Source organism: Lissotriton helveticus, chromosome 5_1 (assembly GCF_964261635.1).
Source record: "Lissotriton helveticus chromosome 5_1, aLisHel1.1, whole genome shotgun sequence".
In the NCBI taxonomy this organism is placed as follows: Eukaryota; Metazoa; Chordata; class Amphibia; order Caudata; family Salamandridae; genus Lissotriton; species Lissotriton helveticus.
Genome location: NC_136065.1, coordinates 221,039,019 through 221,054,912, shown reverse-complemented (window position 1 = coordinate 221,054,912; position 15,894 = coordinate 221,039,019). Strand labels below are relative to the sequence as shown.

Sequence of the window (15,894 nt, the reverse complement as noted above, 5' to 3'; positions counted from 1 at the left end):
GCCAGTCTTTGAAGAAATGTGTTGTGCATTGAAGCATGAGTTCAGTGCCCAAGGGTGTTGATGCCATCTTCTAAGTAGGATGGATGTGTCTGGCAGGTCGGTAACCGGTTGACCAGTTCAACTCATTTGCTGGTAAGGTGTACAGTGAACTTCCAGGTAGAGATTATGTTCAGTTGTGATGTAGCCAAGGAGTTAGTACTGGTGATTACTGAATTGGGAAAGCTGCAGACATCCCCTTTTTCAATAGGAGCCAAGTTGCTGTTGAAGAAAGCTTAGAGGATTCTGGTCTCAGTAGATCCTCAGTGCAAGGGGTAGGAAGAGTAAATGCAATTGAAGCCAGAGTGCAGAGGATTTTATTTTATTTATAAAGTTTTATATAGCACAAACATGATCTCAAGGGATATCAAAGTGTGTCACAATTACAGAGGATCAGAAATGTACAAGTGTCAAATGCAAATCAACAAAACAGTTACAAAAGGATAAAGAGGTTAGGACAACAACCTCAGCTAAGAGTGCCAATATGGGCAGAGGCAAGAGTAGGCATTACTTTACATACTTTTCTTATGTATTTTATGTTATAGTTTGTACATTTCTTACTTTTCTGTACTGTGAGTTGCTTACAGCATTTAGTACACGACAGAACTGGCTGTTGCATTTTGTTTTTCACAAATATACACCTGTAAGTAAACAGGAACAACTGTCACAACTACTCCTAAGTGTACCTAAAATACGCAGGTCTTACCTTACATCTAGTTGTTTGTGGTGTATGTACGGAGTGCCCTTTCTTGTGCAGCCCTTACAGCATCCAGACCTGGTTGAAGATGGAGTGCGATCTGCAAATCATTATCCAAATTATCATAAACAGATACTGAGGGAACTCTTTTTTAATTGATTTTTTGCTGCAATGCTACAACACCGTACAGCAGGTTATGCTTTTACATTAAGTATCTGGAGTACAGTGCAGCTCACCGCCAACATGCTAGTGGAGACATCTGAATCTTCCATTTGATTGAGAAGGCCAAATGTTCGCCACACAAGTGAGCACATTTGTCTGTGTGCACTGTTCTATCTCCTTTAAGCCGGACTATGGGCAATAAGGTACGAGATGAGGACCCAATGATGGATGGCATATTCACTGTGCTTATAATAATAACAGCGACAATCATTGCATAAATAACAGATTATGCAATGCTTGTACAAATGCTCATGCCAGGTGTCTACTTTCAATTTAGAATATGTTACTTACTGAAAAAGCAACCATCACTAAACTCTACTATGTCAAGGAGGTTGTTGAGACCACAGTGCCCGAGTATGTATGAGTTGTATATATTACCTGAATAACCTGGCACAATGTCAGTTGTGCTTTACTGTACACATTTGCTTGTGTCTTATAAACACTGCCAAATATATGAGGCAAATGAGCAATGCTGAAGCTGCAGCTTTGTGCCATCCAAGTCTCGAGGGCGTTACCAAATATTATAGGTGTTCATTCTGACTCCAAATATCCAGTCTTCTAGTGTGATGGCATAATTTCCTTCGTTATAATGGTGACATTCTGTTACAGTGATTATTTCATTAATGAAATGGAGCAATGTCATGACTGTTCATGACTACCCATTAACCGAAACGTTTTAGCAAATTAATATGGACATTTTGCTCTAAAGTGCTACCTATTTATTTGAAGTTTTCTTGGTGATATCACCAGGTCAACTTCTTCTGTGAGGGTTGGTCTTGCTTCAGTCTCCTGAAAGGTCGATCTTTTTGCCAACAAGTTTGAAAGCTCACCAACACATGTTGCAAATTGTGCACATTCACAAGGCTTATATCTAAGGGCCTGATTAGGATCTTGGCGGATGAGCTACTCCGTCAAAAACATGACAGATATCCCGTCCACCGTATTACATTTCATTATATCCTATGAAAAGTGTAATATGACGGACAGGATATCCGTCACTTTTGTATCCCATCCGTCAAGATCGTAATCAGACCCTAACTCTCCAACTGCCTTACCAGTGGTGAGAACCTGCAAGCAATTGGGTACTAAAAGACGGCCATAATTGTGAAGCTGTGGGTTCCTCTCCCTGGGCCTCAGGGTTTTTTACACTTGCTAGACTAAGGATAGCAAGGTCCCGGTGCCTCTCTCGGTGCTTCCCACCCCCACTCCTGGCCGCAAGTCTGAAGGATATCCAGACATAAATCTGTGAGCTCTGTTAAAAGCATAATTTTTCTATTAATCTTTTCAGGTATTTCGATTTGATGCTAGGAGTGGCATGTGGCTACAAGTTGCTGGAATGCTGGAAAGACGAACACGTTTTCACACCGAAGTCATCTCTGATCGAATAGTTGTGGTGGGAGGAGGATCGCTACTTGGAAACCTCACACAAACAGTAGAGGAATACCAGCCTAAAGAGAATAAATGGGAGTTCACTGCACCTTTTCCATTGGCTGTTGCTGATCATGCAGGAACAACGCACAAAGGAATTCTCTATATCTCAGGTAAATAATCTATTAGAATTTTGGTTAAGAGTGAACTAGAATAGTTCCCTCAGGAGAAAACAGGAGATATTTCAGGAAAATGTCTCATTTCTTGAATGCATTCCATATCCGTTATATCAGTTGGCAGTGAGGACAGGTCTTTAGCAACCATAATTTATGTTTTAAATGATGAGGAGGTTTTGCATAGTAACAAGCAAGCACACATCCACTTCAGATAGCAGAATGGATCAGAACAATTACAGCTGCCGATGCCAATAGATAAGTTTCACGAGCCTCCTCCTCTTTGCTTGGTCTTTTTTGAATGTTTCTCCTTCTTGTTCCTGGACTGATACATAGGAGGGTTTTATGCTATCTGGTGGGACCCGCTCTTCTCATTGGAAGAATGTCCTAAAAGCAGCGATGTTTGGTTTGGTACATGCTGTGATCTTGGGTCTCACATTTCGATAAGAGGAGGAGCAGCAGAAGGGTCTTCTGGCTTGTACACAATGAAAATCTTTCTGAATAGAGTAGTTTTTAGGTCTTACCGGAAAGCTTATTTTTATAAGCAGAATCAATTGAACTTGAAAGTTCTTCCTTAAAACCTCTTTCATCTTAACTTTCAAAGGGACATCTGCGCTGCTAGTTTGGCTCTCAGGTTACTTAGGGACACATAACAATAAACCGGATTTTTAAGGTAGAGGAAGTCTCAGACGCTGAAAGAAGTCCCTGTGCGTTTCAACCTTACAACAGCACATGCTAGAAGCCTTACACCACCATCATGCATCCAATTTGGCGCCATCAAAGCTAGCAGGCAAAGCACTGCCATGCACCACGCCAACAAATACCATACAATCACTCAAATAAAACCGCCATACATATGTCAGACACTAATGCGTACACCAATGTACACTAAATACCTATCCAGATTTGTTATGTGATTTCAAAAGCTCTTTACTCCTGCTGGGCACTCACTCTACCAAGTACCAGCAAACAGACAAAATCCATTGGTGGTTTTCCGAGATCCGAATGAAAGTGCGTCCAATTTGAAAATGCGTTGTCATCCTATAACAATTGTAACAACCTAACACAAAGCACAGGTCGTTGAACTGAATCCTTTGAACCAGCAGACTGATACTTTCATGCTTTGTCAGATTCAGGCGCATCCAATGTACTGGATTCTTAACTTCAAACAAGAGGCACATAAAGTTGGTAGTTTGTTCTTTTGACAGGAACCAGAATGCAATCTCTATATGAAAAGAAATGATCAGGTTTTTACTTTTCTAATTATAACTGAGTCTTGCCCCAGAGTAAAGCACATGTGAAAAAGAGGTTCATACAGTGGCGTAACAAAAACATAGGGGCCCCCCTGCAAGGCACACAGAAGGGGCCCCCTCATACAATCCACCTGCCAGCCATTATGTTCGATTACCTCAAACCTGCAACCCGTACCAGATATATCACCAGGAGTGTTAGTGCACATTCCTATGGTGACCAAGCTATACCTGTCACATGAGCACTAACTAGGGGAAACCCGGTCCTTGCTTCTGCTCTGGTTCAGAGAGGACCTGGTCTGGCAGTTCTGGTTGGATGGTTCCCTCTGGAGCAGGGTCAAGACTGATTTGCAAACAGCTGGGCCCAAACTGAGGTGGCCTGGTGTGCACAATAATGATGAACTGGGATGCGACCGGAGTAATTTATAGTGGGTGAGATTAATTCAAGCATTTCGCCCATCATTTTATTGCACAATGCAGCTCTTTAGAAAAGGGTATTCAATTAATTATTTTGTGAAGGATATGCAGATATTAGTGAAGTCCATTAAACAATTAATGATGCCCAAAGTGTCACCTCAGTACCATCACCCCATGATTAAAAATACCTACTTTCTTTTTTTTAGTTGCAGTTCTGCATAATACTTTTTCCCAGAACAAAAGTCCACATGGTGCAGTGTACCTCATGTGCCACTGGTAAAGGACTACTGTTCTATATATGTCGGGTTGCCTAGTAGCTGCAGGGCCCAGGAGACCTCCTCGCTTCCCCATTAATCACATTGGGCAGCATTACACCTAGTACTACACTAAGTATTAATAGTACTGAGAGGGGATTTTGTTCGCCTTTGAGACAGCTCACATTGCCATACAAGCTATCATATTATCATAGTGTGCGCATCATGTAAGCAATGATAGAAGAACAAATGTGAATGACTTTCCTCCAAACACACAGCATAACTACAAAGAGTATCTAAACTTCCCACGGCCATCAACATGTACACTAAAAAGTACTGTCAAAGCCAATAGATCTCATTTAGAATGCCAGAGACAAGCTATTGGCTTTGCCAATTCTTTTTTTTTTATAAAGCTCTGTTTAAATAAAATAGTTAAACAAAAAAACAACATTTTCAAATACTGGAGGAAAAGCAAACTCATACCTTTATGTATGTCCAAACTGAGCACTTATTTTCAATTTTTATAAACAATGTGGTTTCTTTTTTCAAATACTATTCGCCCTGGAAATTCAGAACAAATTAATATGGTCTTTTGCACTTGATACACCTTAAAAAAGAACACTGAGGACTTGTTGCAGGTACTTAAAATAACATAACAGCTGTATGAGCCTGTGGTGCAGAAAGTGTCCATATTTAAAGAAAAAAGTTTCCCAATCCTAATTTACTTTCCACATGGCTCTGAACTGGAACAAACTCTCAGGCCGATTTGTGCTATGCAGCAGCCCAGTGAGATGATTTATGGGGCTATGGAAGAAGCAACCTCTCTAGCAGAGATGGAGTGCAGAATCCTGCACCTCCCCAGTATAATAAATGAAACTTGTTGAGAATACAGGGGATACACCCAAACCAGCTTCATAAAGCTTTTAGTAAAACACTGAGGAGTAGCTGTTGCTGTGCTTTTACAGAACAAATGGGAAAGGAGAGGTGAAGTAACACTGAGAGCGTGGGGGTTAGAGATGTGTGGGATAGAGCATGAACACACATGCATTTCCATGGGGTGCTCAGAGGAAAAAAGTCGTTCCTTGATGTCAAGCTGTGAAAGGATACAAATGCTTTAAATAGAATAGAATGTTAAGAAGCAATGGCCCACGGAAGGGAGAATCACAAGAGGAAAGAAAACTATTGCATAAGAAGCAAATATATTAGATTGATAAGAAAGCTAAACAATAATCAGCAGTGGGCCTACTGTAAGTTTTGGTATTCTGCACAACAGGTCTGTCGACGACAGCAGTCCCTGCCTAACAGTGTGACATGACTTTCATGAATCTAAAATACACCTGAACTGTTTTTATCTTTACCTTGCCGGTTGAACTAGTCTCTATAGTGGGCCCTGAAGCACACACTTATAAGAACAAGAGTAGCATTTTTTGGTGTAATGTAATCCTAGTTTACACACATAGGCCAGTAAGTGAGAGTGACCGAGTAAAAGTGAGCATGAGTGAGAAAGTGGGAAATGCGGTGCGAGAGAGAGTGAAGGAGTGAGAGAGATTTTGATTGAGATTAAGAGTGAGTGAGTGAATGTAAGTGAGCATAAGCAACAGTGTATGTCTGAGTATGTGACGCGTGAGTCTGGAGGTACTTTCTGGCTTAAGAGACACCTATTCAAAATGTTGGTGGGTTAGATGCAATTCTTGGCATATAGCACACCCATGGCAAAAACTAGAGATGGCAAACTGGGTGTAATTCTTGGAATAAGGGAAACCCATAGTAAAATGTTAGTGCTGAAAGCTAATACTGAAATATTGGAAATAATTCTAGGCACAAGGGACACCTGCGGCTAAAGGGCGCACTTGCACATGGGAGGAAATTCTTAGTATAATGGGTACCTGAGGCAAAATGTTTGCACTGGCACACTAGAGGTAATTTGTGGCATATGCAAAATACTGATACTGCTTACTGGACATACTTCTTGCTATAAGGGGGAATCCAAGGCAACATGCTGGTACACTGAAGATAATTTTTGGTATAAGGTGTACCCCAAGGCAAAATGCTGGCAATGGAAACCAAAGGTAATTCTTGGCATATGAGACATTTGTGGCAAAATGCTGGCACTAACATACTAGAGATAATTGTTGTCATTAGGGTGGTCATCCATGACATATGTGGAGGCAGGCAACCATGAAAAAATGCTGGTCTTAATATATTAATGGTAACTTTCAAAATATGGGTCACTGGTGGTATATGGATGAAGACAACTGCAAAACTCTGAAACTGGCATTGTGTGAGTAATTCTTGGCATGACAGATTGCCCATGACATACGGGATTCATCCAGTGCTGGGAGGTCCTGACATACTAGAGGTAATTTTTGTCAAATGGGTCACCCATCATAGAGGAATTTAGTCAAATGGAAACTAGCCTATTGTATGTAATTCTATGCATACGGGGCACCTGAGCCATATGTGGGGAATCCATGAAAAAATCCTACCCTGTGATAATGAGGATAATTATTAGCATAAGTATTCACTGCACGTTTTGACAAAAATTGAGTGAACTCATCAGGAGCTTTGGACTTCATTAACTTGAGATACCATGACATTATTTCGATATTTAATGAAACCTGTTTCAGAACTTGTGGCTTTTCAGGAAATGTATGAGGGTCTTATAAATAAACTGTTTGACTCCATTTTTTTCAAATGTTTGGGAAGAGAACCCCACATTGAGCACTCTTGGGGAAGTTGGGCCAGCTTGCTTTAATTGCTCGCTGGAATTCAAGGGCATATATCACACCCCACCATTGTCAAAGATCACCATTGTGATTCCCTATTCCAAGTCCACATTATCTTCATGGACACTCTCCGGTGCTCAGTAACACATGAGAAGGCAGGACATTAAGAGGCTGAAAACTGACAAATGCAAGAAAGAAAAACAGAAGGAATGCCTTATTGTAAATGATCATAATTGTTCAGTACAAGTCTCCCTTATACATAAGAAACTGCACAGAAAGCAAACAGAATTATAAGCCTCCACTACAAAACAGATACAGTACAAAAAGAAAGGAGCAATGCAAGCCTTCCTCACAAAGAAAAGTACAATCCGGGATGGAAGCAGGAGGACAAGCCTCTGTCACAAAATTGATGCAACATGGGAAGCAAGGAACAGGAGAACTACCCATCAAAAAGAAGATGCATCATGGGATGCATGAGCAGGACAAATCCTTCCCCACAAAACACAATGGCATAAGCAACAGCTGCACTTAAAATTAGATGTAGCATGGGAAGCAAGCATCAGTGCAAGCCCTCCCATAACAGAAACAGCGTGGCCAGCAGCTGGGCACAATTGTACACATTGGTAGAGGCTAATCAAGGGGCTGTAAAACAAGAGCAAATTAGAGACATTGAGGCATCCCAGCCCACCTATGGCCGTGTAAGCCTCTCACAAAAACAGGTGATTGATATCAGCAATTACATACCTGCTGAACGAAACGTGTGGAGCATGGGCAACAGTGAAGTATTGGTGTGCACAGATGCAAAGTGGTGTTCATGTATATGACATCTCCAGCCAGCAGTGGATTTTTAGTGTTATTATTTGGCATTGTTGTAACCCACACTCTATCCATAAAGGAAAGTGAAAACAATGATTTCTAATCCCACAGTCCCACTCCTAGAAAGTACAAAAAAAACTACATGTCCCACAATGCATAATTATGATGGCTGAAAAGCAAGCACTGGATTCTTACAACAAGGGGGGGGGGGGTCAATTGACAGCTATGTGTGTGCACATATACTATTCCCCGGTATCATGTGCTAATCTTGAAATTGGATAATTAAACTGCAACACCCTCCATACTTATAGTCAATGTTGCATTGCTGCATTGAATTTTGGACTTTAAAACAAATGCTTAAGATGAATGTCTGACTGTTTCTCTGTGAGCAGTTCTAAGTGGGTTTCAGGGCTAATGGAAAGATCTAACGTGTATACATTGAATAATATTTATTTTCACATTGTGTGCAGTCAGGGGCGGCTCTAGGCGGCCCTGGGCAGGGAGCGTAGGTAGGGGGCCCCGGTAGAGGGGGTCCGGGCGGGGCGGAGCACAGAGGTCAGTGAAAAGTGGGGATCGGATTATTATATTAAGGATATATATTGGCGTGGTGGCCCTTGGGGTTTGGTGGCCCTGTGCAGGTGCACAGTTTGCACATGCCTAAGGCCACCTCTGGTGCAGTTAGCATCATAATGTGAGCAGGGCCTACCCTTTTAATACAGTAGTCATGCAAAGTTGTTATTGAAGTGTCATTTAAATTAGACTGTGAAAACACTTACAGAAGTTGTCAATCTCAATATGCAGGTCATCTAGGAGCATCCGCTGGAACTGAACTTTATTAGACCCTACCGGTCCAGTCCCTTTCCATGAGGCCAGGGAAAGCCTCACAGAGGTCCATGCACAGCTGGCCGTTATGAGCAGTGCACTTGACTAGTATGTGCCTTGTGTCTGCATGCTGGTAAACTTCAAAGATTTCTAGCATCCAGTACTTAAACTGGCAACAAAGCACAGCAACAATGCTGCTTTCAGGGACTCCACCTGCATGCTTTCCTCCAGGAGGCACAATTAGCAATGAAGGGGCAGAGGCATCCAGATTTACAACTGTTGGGAGGTTGGAATGCTGCTTCCGGTCCGTGATCCTGATCAGCTCCTGAGAGGCCTCACAGTACAAAAGAAAATAATGCAAGGTTTTTCATGCTTTCAGCTCGGTGGAAAACAAGCGTCCAAGAGCTGTTCTTTTTTAAACATTCGCAGGCATGAGGGGATAGTGAAGCCTGCCCCCCACCCCCTGCACTGCCAGGTCTGGGGGGCCCTCCGTTACGCCTCTGAGTTCATCGCTGGCTGTGCACCTTATGGTTAGCATCACTACTTGCTTCCTACACAAACACCATAAGCAAGCCTCTAACTAAAACTCTCCTTTTCACACATTTGCTCTAGAATATCCACAGGAACGTTACAGGCCCAGTCATCTGATAGCATAGCTATCCTCTGATTACATACATTTAACAGTCTCACAGCTATGCCAACAGAGTTATTCAGAGTATGAGAGGGGAGGTGTGGCGTAGCGGCCAGAGCGGTTGACTGCAGAGCGCGGAGCTCACGGTTCGATCCCCGGGTCCGATGGCAGCCCAGCTCATAATCGTGCGACTCGCTTAATCTCCCCAACGGCCCCTATTGCCTTGAAACCATTGAGGGCTCATATGTGTGCGCTTTACAATTTATTATAATTATATACAGGGTTAAAGGTCTCCAGCGCTCGGGCAGTTAACAAAAAACAATCCTTCAGTATAGATATATCTCACATGATACCGGACTGCGGTGAGTGAGAAAGCCGAGGAACATGTGGAAAGTTAACCCTGGAGTGTCAAAATACCTGCAAAGTCCTCCAAATGAAATAAATGTGATACAACTCCGGCTTACATAACATAGTACAGCTCTGTTTTTAGAAGTAAGGATTTTGTCTAAAAAGATCTACAGATTTTCTATGTAAAACTCTAGCCAGTATGTCCTCTATTTCCTCAAAGATGGGTTTATAGTATATTACTAGGTGGTGGTGCTGCCATATTACATCCATTCAAGTGTTCTGGTATATCCACCAAAGTTGAGGTTCCTGTCCAGGCTTGACTTTAGCTCTAGTGGCCCCCGGTGTGAGTCTTTTTGGCGCTCCCAACGACCTCCTTCTCCACAAAGTCCCTCACTACCTCCCTCCAACATTGCCTCTCATCTCTCCAAAGCCCCTCTTTGACATACATCTCATTAAGTCTCGCCTAGGCAGTTCTTAAACTGTCTCTTCGAGACATGCTGCATTCAGGATATGGGCATTAAGCTCTGCTTATGTTCCGCCCATCTTTACAATTGGCTCCTCTTCCTGTCCTTTGTAAATGATGGCTTTTGATAGGTCAATAGCCTAGTAGTCCCTCCTTAGTACTGTTACCTTCCATAAGGACAGCCCCTCTTCAGTCCTTACTCCATAGCTTTCATTAGCAGTTAGTGAGGACTATTTACTTAATGTCTTGCAGAAGCAGGCACAACATGCTGTGAGAGCGCATAGTAAAGGTGGATGCTTTTATATCAAGCCCGACACAGCACTGCCTCTTTAAAGTAGCACTTTAGTGTAGCGTCTACCCCCACCAGGATCTTAAATAATAATGTTTTTTTCAATCAGCTCTGCACCCTGTGCTTCAGCAGTGGCAGCCGCACACACTACTAGCGGGACGCTGCTTTAGCAATGGCGGCTGGTTTTTAGTTTAAGCACGCACACACCACTTGCGGGGCACTGCTTTTTCAATGGTGGCTGCTCCTTTTGAGGTCGAGCCTATAGCGGCAACGCGAGGCATGCAGTAATGAAGTATGGAGTGGAAGCTCCGTGGCAGCTCCACCCACTCTATGCCCATTTTTTAACCCCTTCCATGCTCATGACGAGCTCAGCTCGTCATGTAACGCAGTAATTGCGAATCTTTAGCGCACAGCAGTAAAACGCTTAGCGCGGATGGGGTTAATTAGCTCGTGTTATTGTCTTTCGTAAATGCTGCCGTCTGATTGATTATGAGGCTTGTTAGTCCCTCCTTATTTTGGACATGTCTTCATTTGTACCCTCCCATGGCTACTTGCCCCTTTATTTCGAATGTTACACAATACTTAGACTGTGAGCGTTACTTTGTCTGTGTCTTCTCGCCCCCTTCGCCATGCACGCTTTGACTTTCAGTTTGGTGGCTGCATACACCACTTGTTTTTTTGGGCTTTGGTTTCAAGGGCTTCTGAAGAGCTACCCATTGGAACCGGCATCGAAAAGTTAGCAAAGTCAAGCCAAGACAAGGAAACCTGCTCAGATACGAAGGAGGGGGGGCGAGCCTGCCAGGCTACGTTCTCTATCCGGCCAACGAGAAGCAAATCTCAGAGAAGAATATGTAATTATTCACTTAAATATTAAATAAATGATTGTGTTTTCTGTACCAATTCTCTCTGGGTCTAGCGGTACATGCAGAAATCCCACCAATTCTTCTAACTAGCCTCAGTGAAAGATGAGCTAGGGGATGAACTCCCCTGCATCCACTTGCTCCCTTCCCACAAAACCTCCAAAATTTGCATTTATATCCCAGAGTTGGCACTTATCAGCATACACTGACTTCTTCTCAATGACACGCAGTGCACAATGCAAAAGAAAACTGCATTGCCACCAAAAAGGAAGCGCAGGGCGTGCTCCCACCTCCAAGCAGCTCTCACCCGGAGCAATAACCAGCATTTGCAAAGCAATAGGTCTCGCTTTACTAAAAGTTTGAGCTAATGGCATTGGTAATAATAATGCAACGCCAATAACTCACATTTTCAGGAATGCGAGAGCTACTGCATTGCAAATGTTTTTTTAATATTTATTTTTCTTAACATAAATAAATAGAAAAAATACCGTTTGCAGTGCAATACCTCTCGTATTACTGAAAGTTTCCACCTACTGGCGTTGCATTATTATAAGCATCGTCAATAGCTCAAACTTTCAGTAATGCGAGACCTATTGCATTGCAAATGATTGATATTTTTTAGCGCAACTAATAGTTAACTAATAATCAGTTCTATGATCTGCATGATACAAGTTCTTAGCAGCAGACGCATTAATCTTCTGCACTATTTAAAAATCAGTCAAAATTGCTTCTATACAAAACTCCTATTTTTCTACAGCCGAATATTAATCACCAGAGTTCTCTTTACATTTTTATTGTTGCCTGAAAATTGCTTGACACACAAGGTACTCCGCAGCACATGCTTTTAAATTCATAAGTTATTTTTAAACACAGTACCTCCCCGCCCAAGCCCCCAATTTGAGGTCAGTGCCAGGTGCAGCTAGTCCTGTCTCTTACAACATTGACTTGGCCTCCATGGATGTAGGGTGACAGGGCAAGAGGCATATTTTAGTGCCCTTCTCTGAGAGGGTTCACTGTTTCATTTCTACAGCAGGATATCGAGACACTTTCCCAGATACTCTGGTCAAATGTTGCTGATCACTCAAGGGACGATTTACGGACAGGATAGGATAGAAGATAAATTTAGCATCATTTACAGAAATTCTGAACCACAACCCACCAACCTCTTCAACCATACCTCCCCCACAAATGAGGAACGCTACCAGGCTGCTCACCACCTAGGACCAGCTCACCATACAAGACCCCACAGCCATCATGATGTCCACTCAGGCGCACCCACCCCCTGACTTCTGCCCCACAACATCTTCAACCTAGGGAGCAAGATGATCAGCAACATGCCTACTGCCATCATAAATGCATCTAACACCACAGTCAACTTACCCAATTAATGGAAACACACAGAAGTCAAGCCTCTATTTAAGAAACCATCCGCCGACCCCAACAAACTCAAGAACTACCATTCTCTTCTCTCTGCCCCCCTTTCCAGCCAAAGTCCTTGAGAAGGCCATCAACCGGCAACTCAAAGAATACCTGGAGAGCAACCATCTTCTGGACGCTTCCCGATTTGGATTCCGCACCAACCACAGCATTAAAACCGCCCTGATTGCAGCCACAGACATCAGAACCCTCCTCAACAAAGGAAAAATGGCCTCCCTGACCAACACATAACGCCACACTCTGATCAAAAGGCTTCACAACATTGGAATCCAAGGAGACACCCTAAAGTGGATCACCTCCTTCCTTGCTGGTAGAACCCAGAGAATTGGCATTCCTCCCTTCACCGTAGAACCCAGATACACCATCTGCGGCGTCCCTCAAGGATTGTCCCTCAGCCCTACCCTGTTCAATTCCCACGCCAACACTACCCACCTCATCCTCTCCCTATCAGACGACCACTCCACCACGCTGAACAATTTCCGCAGGTGCGCGACGAACATTGCTGTTTGGATGAGTGGCATCTGCCTACAATTCAACACAGACAAGACTGAAGTTTTAATTTTCTGGACCACCACCACCCCTTGGAATGACGCCTTGTGCCACCCCCTAACCCCTCACCACACCTGGATTCAACCATTTCGGATTGACCATGCCCGCAACCTCGGCATTATCCTGGACAATAAGCTCACCATAAAAAGACAAATCAACACAATCTAATACCCCGGCTTCCTCACGTTTTACATGCTTTGCAAGATTTTCAAGTACCTCCCCATCAACGCCAGGTGCACTGTCATACAAGCCCTTGTCACCAGCTGACTGGACTATGAAAATGCCCTCTACATAGATATCATCTTGCACCTCATCAAGAGCTGCAAACAATACAGAACTCAGTGGCCATACTCATCCTAAACGGACCCATGTCGCCCCCCACCTCAAGTAGCTCCTCTGGCTCCCCATTCAGAAGAGGTGACTGCTCAAGATGGTGAGCCTCACCTTCAAAGCCCTTCACGACCAGGGACTAGCATACATCAACCACCAACTGAACTTCAACCTTCCCTCCAGACAGCTGCACTCCGCTTACCTAGGTCTTGCCCACACCCCACGCATCCGCCACAGCAACAATGGAGGGAGCCCCCTTCTACTATCTCACCACAAAGTCCTGGATCGACCTCACACTTCATCTGCGGATCTCATCATTCTCTGCTGGAATTCAAAAAAGGACTCAAGACCTGGATCTTTAACGTGGTCCCCTGCAGCAGTATTCTCAGTGCCAGGATACCCCCAAGGGTAATTCGCTGCAATATACAAATCCCTATTGATTCATTACATCATCACAGCACGAGATATGTGCGGGACATATGTCTCATAGGAAAGGGTGGCAACCACCATTTAATAAGCAATACAAGGAAGGAGGGCAGAGTCAGTCTTTTATACTAGGTGGTAGTTTTCAGTGGAGAATTAGATCGTACTCCAGCTACATGAAAAGTCCCAGATATCCGCCCCTAAATTGAAGGACAACTTCTAAGGGAAGTCTTTCTTCTTTCATACTTCTGATAAGGCTTGGGACATGGTTGAGGAGAGGGATGACCCAACAAGGCAAATGACACAGCCAAGGATCCCCTCGCAACAAAATACAAAAAGCCTCAGAAATCGACTCCTTGAGAAAAGAGGGCAGAGACAACAAAGAAACCAAACAATGAACGTCCATAAAAAAGCACAAGTGACTACACTAGGCTGGTCCAGATACAACAGAGATCGTTTGACCAAGTCACGCAAAAGCTAAGGGCCATGAACCTAAAATATATGCTCCTCTTTTTGGCCAAGTTTAAAGTATTCTTCCAAGACAAGACTCTTGTCTTTGATTATCGGAACAGAGTAGGGGAATGGGTGGAGGAGAGTTCCCCACGATACCACACAGCATTGGGCTCAGGGGATGAGATAGACAGAGCTGGGAGCCCACACTGGCGGTCTGTCAACAACGTCCTCGCGAGAAGAAGGTGTTACAGCCGGCGTCTTTACGGTCGTGGACCTGCTAGAGGAGGTGATCTGTCGCCTTCCGACAATCAAGCCGGATCTCTTCCTCCCAGGGGAGCTGCACCCGCAATTCACTGGAAGGCACCAAAGAGCACCACCTGTACAAAAGGGTATCCCCCATGTTTGTTTGACGTTTAGTCTTACTTCAATATGTTGGGTTGACAGATGCTTTCAGATGGGAAGCATAGGGTGAGGGGTTTCGGTTGTTTTTGTTTTCTTTATCTCAGTTCATAATTGCCCAAGGCACACACGAAAACCACTCTTTCTGCATTGTGACCCACCCCCAACCTCCTATTGCACGCTCCCTCATTTCGTGTGTCCAAGACTAAGTCATCACCTGAAAAATCAGTGGGTTCTTAGATGAGATCAAAGGGGGTGCAGTGTTCTGACATGTTGAACGACTGACACCCTCAATCCTGGTTCTCCAAAAAACCCACCCGATGGGTATACTCTCTTCTCTCCTTGAGATATATGGCTACACAAGAGTCTTTCATGCTGGCTTTGCGAGGGGTGCAAGAGGACTGGCAATTCTCCTGAACAAAACCTGCCCCTTGAACGTTACCAAATCCCACCTGGACCTGCTCACTGGCCAATCTCAAAATTGTGTCTGTCTCAGCACTTAAGCAAACATGAAACTATAGGCCATGCAGTCACTCCCGGCACAGGTCTCTGAGCCAAGAAGCATGCATACATTCAATTACAGTTGTGTGAAGTTATGTCGGCCAAATATTTCCAGGATCATCTTTCTACTAATTTCTCTGGCATGCCCAAATGTGTAGTTTCCACCAGGCCAAGAAGTCTAATGTTGTTGCGGTGGGATCGTGCCTCAAAATCTTTAATTTTGGCAGCCGTCAAGTCTACGCCATCAATGCTTTCGATGTGTCTATCAAGACAGTCTGTTGAAATGTCGAGTCGGGTAGTCATAACACCTAGCTTTCCCTCAATAGTCATTAGATAAACCTTCAGGTCGAGTAGCAGTGATTTGATGACATCCACAGACTGTGTACTGCAGAATCCACTTCACTGTCACTATCGGTTACGTTTTTACGTC

General features: G+C 43.7%; 2 protein-coding genes across 4 annotated transcripts in view; one reads left to right on the top strand and one right to left on the bottom strand.

The window, feature by feature from the left end:
* DPP7 (dipeptidyl peptidase 7) overlaps window positions 1–15,894 on the bottom strand; it is a 1,731,842-nt gene that overhangs the window by 540,352 nt on the left and 1,175,596 nt on the right. The gene's annotated exons all lie outside the window — the stretch shown is intronic.
* Window positions 1–15,894, top strand: part of LOC144754352 (kelch-like protein 9) — a 395,059-nt gene that overhangs the window by 43,362 nt on the left and 335,803 nt on the right. Inside the window, exon 2 of the mRNA XM_078642043.1 lies at window positions 2,244–2,496. Within this exon, the coding sequence (XP_078498169.1) occupies window positions 2,244–2,496 (253 nt within the window). The remainder of the gene's footprint in view (window positions 1–2,243; window positions 2,497–15,894) is intronic.